General features: G+C 37.5%; 1 protein-coding gene across 2 annotated transcripts in view; it reads right to left on the reverse strand.

Annotated features, from left to right (window-relative positions):
* The window catches only part of CPQ (carboxypeptidase Q), a 467,130-nt gene that overhangs the window by 349,585 nt on the left and 111,545 nt on the right, over positions 1-6,000 (reverse strand). For both annotated transcript variants that reach the window (XM_049633066.1, XM_049633067.1), the window contains exon 2: positions 2,776-3,239. In XM_049633066.1, coding sequence (XP_049489023.1) covers positions 2,776-3,205 — 430 coding nt within the window. In that variant the 5' untranslated portion in view covers positions 3,206-3,239. The remainder of the gene's footprint in view (positions 1-2,775; positions 3,240-6,000) is intronic.

The following is a 6,000-nucleotide window of genomic DNA, read 5'->3' on the forward strand; positions in this document are numbered from 1 at the left end:
ATAGAAAGAATAGTCTTTTCAATAGATGATGCTGAGACAACTGAATGACCACATGCAAAAGAATAAAGTTGCACTCCTACCTGACACCATAGATAAAAATTTTCTATCACAGACCTAAATGTAATAGCTAAAACTATATAACTCTTAGAAGAAAATTTAGGAGTAAATCTTTGTGATCTTGGTTGGGGCAAAGCTTTCTTAGATATAACACCAAAAGCACAAGCAACAACAAAAAATTTAGATAGGTTGTGCTAAATCAAAATTAAATACTTTTCTGCAGTAATATTACCATCAAAAAAGTGAAAAGAGGGGCACCTGGGTGGCTCAGTTGGTTGAGCGTCTCCAACTTCAGCGCAGGTCATGATCTCACAGCTCATGGGTTCAAGCCCCACATCGGGCTCTGTGCTGACAGCTTGGAGCCTGGAGCCTGCTTCTGATTCTGTCTCCCTCTCTCTCTGCCCCTAACTCACTTGCATTCTGTCTCTGTCTATCTCAAAAATAAACATTAAAAAAAAAAGCAAAAAGAGAATCTATAAAATGGGAGAGGATTTTAGTAAATCAAACATCTGATAAGGGACTTGCATCCAGAATATATGAAGACCTTTTACAACTCAATAATAAAAATTCAAATAGCATAATTAAAAATTGGGCAAAGGATTTGAATACACATTTCTCCAAAGATACACAACTAGCCAATAAGAACATGGAAAGATGCTCAACATCATTAATCATTAGAGAAATGGAAATCATAACCCCAATGAGATATCTCTTTATACCCACTAGGATAGTCATAACCAAAAAGACAGATAATAACAAGTGTTGAGAAGTATGTGTGAAAACTAGAATACATTAATGGAAACGTAAAATGGTACAGTCACTTGGGAAAAGAGTATGGCAGTTCCTCAAAACGTTAAGCACAGAGTTACTATATGACCCAGCAATTCCACTCTTTGGCATATATACAAGAGAAATGAAACTTATGTCCATACAAAAACTTATACATGAAGGTTTTTAGCAGAATTATTCATAATTGCCAAAAGATAAGAAAAACAAATATCCACCAACTGATGAATTAATAGATAAAATGTGGTATATTCAAAAATGTAATATTATTCAACAATAAAAAATGAATTAAATACTGATTCATGCTAAATGGATGAACTTGGAACACATGCTACATGAAAAAAAAAGCACAAAAGACTACATGGTGAATTATTATGTTCATGTGAAATATTCAGAATAGGCAAATCCATAAAGATAGAAAATTAGTGATTGCCTTGGGCTTAGGAGGGAGGTAAGGGAGGAAGGCAAAGAAACTGCTAATGAGTATGGAGTTTCTTTTCAGGGTGATGAAAATGTTCCACAATTAGACCACACAGTAGTTGCACAATTCTGTGAATATACTAAAAACCACTGAATTGTAGATTTTAAATGGGTGAATATTTTGTATGTGAATTATACCTCAGAAAAGATGTTTGTTTGTTTGTTTGTTTGTTTGTTTGTTTGTTTTTTAACCTGACCATCTACTTCTATACAGGATCTTTCTTTTGGCATTAGAGAAAGTCAAAACTTTCTATAAACTTTTTAGAGAATGTTAACTAGTTTCTATAAAATAGTTCCTCTGCCATAGTTAAATAGTCCAAGAATACATGAATAGTCCATGAGCAGTCCACAGGAAAACAGTCCACGATTGGTCCAAGACTGACTGACAGCTCACTGGTGACTGGTTATATATCCCTGATCTAGTCACTTATACTGTCTGTTGGAGCTGAGCTAGGGCGCTGATAAGTAAAGGCAGAACTTCCCCTGGATAATTCCTTCCATTAGAGTCCTCAGGTTCTGTAAAAATAATTAACTTAAATCAATTCCATATGTAAAAATCTGTTCCCTATCTCATTAATTCTTTTTTTTTTATTTTTTAATTTTTAAACTTTTTTTAAAATGTTTTATCTTTGAGAAACAGAACATGAGCAGGGGAGGGGCAGAGAGAGACACACACACAGAATCTGAAGCAGGGTCCAGGCTCTGAGCTGGCAGGACAGAGCCCGACACAGGGCCCCACCCCGCAAACTATGAGATCATGACCTGAGCCAAAGTCAGATGCTCAACAGACTGAGCCACCCAGGCACACCACTTTTTTAATTTTTAAAAACATTTTTAACTTTATTTATCTTAAGAGAGAGAGAACGTAAGTGGGGAAGGGGCACAGAGAGAGGGTGAGAGAGAGAATCCCAAGGAGGTTCCACATCACCAGGGCAGAGCCCAATGTGGGGCTTGAACTCACAAACTGTGAGATCATGACCTGAGCTGAAGTCAGATGCTTAACTGCTTGAGCCACCCAGAAGCCCCCCTAATTCGTTAATTCTAAAAATTTCTGCACATTGAGGTTGCTTGGAGGAAATTATAGTTTTTCTATCCTATGCACACTTATCTCCATGCTCTGGAGAATGAAACTAATATTGTACTAGCTATAAGTTTTTAAGCGATAGGGCTGATAGATATCGTGGACCAATAGTTGTAGATCTTAATTTAAAAGGCAACCCTACACAGTCAGCTTTCTTTCAGAAAGAAATAGAAGAAAGGGAAGAAAGGAAGAAGGAAGAACAACAAGTAAAGAGCAGAGAATTCATTAAGCCAGTGGAATGAGAAATGATTTTTATCTTCCTTCTTATCATCTAAATTGTAATACGAATCATGCATACTATAATCAACTAAATCACATGACGTTAGTTTTATAAAGTACACAGCAGATTGACTTGAAAAGACAAAGAATACCTTCTGGGGGAGTCCCAATGCTGCTTCCAAGACCCAAAATAGCCATCTTGTGAATCCTTGGCTCCAGCATCACAGCAGATTCTTCCCCCCTCTCCCAGTGGGGTATTTTGACCGGCTCCAAGTGGACATTCTCCAGCCCATCTTCCTGCAGGTTCTGGTACATGATTTGGATGGCTTTTTCTAAGCTCTTGGAGCCACTTGGTCTGGGTCCAACAGTATCCACCAGAAGTGCCAGTCGCTCATAGGATCTGTTCTGGGCTTTACCATAAACAGCAAGGTTGATGATTGCTTTAGCAACATCTCCATAGCTGGCTATTTCTTCTTTTATTTCTTGAAAAGTCCTCTGAGAGATGTCATTCTTATATATCGTTTTCCCAGAGCTTAGGGATAAAAGGTGAACAACACCAACAAATGTGAGAAGGAACTTCATTGATTTTTCCAGATGGTTTTCTTCTTAAAATAATCTACGTAAGTAAAAAAAAAAAAAAAAAAAAAAAAAAATGTTTTAGGGGGAAAGAATCTCACAGCTATCTGCTCATAACCCAGGAATTGCTTTTCTTTTCTTTATAATAGATTTTTTTAAGCTTTATTTATTTATTTTGAGAGAGAGAGGGAGAGAGAGAGGGAGAGAGCATGAGCTGGGAAGGGGCAGAGAGAGAAGGAGAGAGAGAATCCCAAGCAGGCTCTGCACTGTCAGCACAGAGCCCGAAGTGGGGCTCGAACTCACTAACCGAACCATAAAATTATGACTTAAACCAAAATCAAGAGTGGGAAGCTTAACCAGGTGTCCCCCAGGGACTACTTTTCAAACAGGAGTCCCCTTCTCTTCTCAACCACTGCCCAACTTCCATCATCAAATGCAGGCACCATAAGTCTCAGGAATGAAAAAGTACAGAGACAATGATTGGCTTAATATGCAGTATTTATTAAAACAACAGAATCACATGTTACCTAGTAATCCAGTTTAAAATATGCTAAAAGGTTGGGGTGCCTGGGTGGCTCAGTTGATTCAGTGTCTAACTCTTGATTTTGTCTCAGGTCATGATCTCAGGGTTCGTGAGTTCAATCTCTACAAGGGGCTCTGGGCTCTGTGCTGACACGGTGAAATCTGCTTGGGATCCTCACTCTCCTTCTCTGTGCTCCTCCCCTCCCCGCAGCCCTCCCCAACCTGCTCATGTGATCTCTCAAAATAAATAAATAAACATTTTTTAAAATATGCTAAGAGGTTAAAATAAAACAACTAGGAAAGAGAGGAAGAAGCAGTGTTACCAGTGTGTAGCAGTCATAGGGCTCAGAAACTACTGTCTGCTGCTCCTCCCTCTTAATAGAGTATGATCCAAATGGGTTTTAGAGTTCCCTGTACCTGATATGCTCTCTCCTATCTGCCTATTGAACTCGTCCATCAAGGCCGCTGCAGATATTATCTTTTCCTGGTGCTTTCTCTAACCCCATCACAACAACTCTATGAGATTGTTTCTTTTTTTAAATATTTATTTACTTAAATAATCTCTACAACATGGGGCTTGAATTCACGGCCCCACGATCAAGAGTCACGCACTCTTCTGACAGAACAAGCCAGGTGCCCCTCTATGAGATAATTTCTTAAAATTACTTTCATTTTATAAAAGAGGATCCTGGGGTAGTAAGAGATTAAGTGACTTGCCATAGACACACAAAGGCTTTCTCACTCTAGAGTCCATGCTCTAAATGCCTGAAAGTATGGTTTGAGGGCCAATGCCAGTCCACAGCTGTTTTTCACTAATCTACAATAAATACAGAGGTTAAGAGCAAACACATCCCGTGCTGTGCAGCAAAGTAACCAATAGCCTCATGTGATTATTTCAATTTAAACTGATTTAAATGAAATAAAATATTTAGCTTTTCAGTCATACTAGCTGCATTTCATATGCTCAATAGCCACATGTGGCTAGCAGCTACCATATTGGGCAACACAGATAAAATATTTCCATCATCATAAAAGGTTCTATTGGATAGCACTGATTTAGACATCTTTATATACAATTGACTGAGTAATTGTACCTTTGTCTAACCTATGATTAAAAAGCGGTGCTTCTCTTTGTGTGTCTCTTCTATTTCATTTTTCAAATTCACTGCTATTGTATTTTGCAAAAGTCTAATAAATTTGACATTTTAAAAACTGGTCTCTCACCAGAGATAATTTGAGAATCGCAGTCATGAACTACTATATTATAGGGGTAAATTTCAAATTCAGCCAGCATACAAGGCCTTTCAAAATAAGGCTCCAACAACCACTTCAAACTCATCTCTCTACTTCCCCCTCTGGAGCACACAAATGTCTTCCTTCTTTTTCTCATTCTCTCTTCCTCTCTTTCCTTCTTCCTTTTTTCCTCTTTCTTTCTCTCTCTCTCTATCAAACGCACGCACACACACACACATCTTAGGGAAGCTTCTAGATATACTGAGCATTTGAAATGGGGGACTAGTCCAAATTGAGATGTTTTTTAAGGTAAAATATATACCTGATTTAATCTTTAAAACCAAATACTTCATATTTAAGTATGAAAAACAACATAATTATTAGGTTAAATAAAATATTATTCACCTGTTTCTTTTATGTTTTAATATGAAATTAGAAATGTTTAACTTACCTACTTATATTTATATGGGACAGTAATGCTCTAGCTGCATTGAACTTGACACTGTTCTTGCAACACCCAGGCCCCTTCATTACTCTAGATCTCTGCATATTTTCCTTCTTTTTGACCCCAAGGCCCTCTCCTCACCCTACTCCTCTGCTCCTGGTAAAGGTCTCCAGAGACTCATTCTTTAATGAAAATGTTTTAAAAATCACCTCCTGTGCAGAGTCTCACCAAACACCACTGCAGAGTTAATTGCGCCATTTTTCATGCTTCTTCCCTAATTAACAATATTACCAACTAATATATTTGTTTATAAATTTGCCTCTCCTACTCTCAAAGTCAAGTAGGGTAAATTATTCATCACTGTACCTTCAATCATTGTACCCCTATGCAAGCATAGGGTACAGTACATTTTCATTTAGGGAATGAAGGAACCCTTAATCTCTCCAGGTCTTAGAGTCTTGTCTTTCCTCCTATACAAAGAAGCTGAGGGAATAAAAACTTGTGATCATATTTAAAATGTTTTGAAAAATTATGAAAACTATACATTGCCGTTGCTTTCCTTTTTATTAGAACTATTTATATGCATAGGTTCTTGGTTTCT

Source organism: Panthera uncia, chromosome F2 (genome assembly GCF_023721935.1).
Source record: "Panthera uncia isolate 11264 chromosome F2, Puncia_PCG_1.0, whole genome shotgun sequence".
NCBI lineage: Eukaryota > Metazoa > Chordata > Mammalia > Carnivora > Felidae > Panthera > Panthera uncia.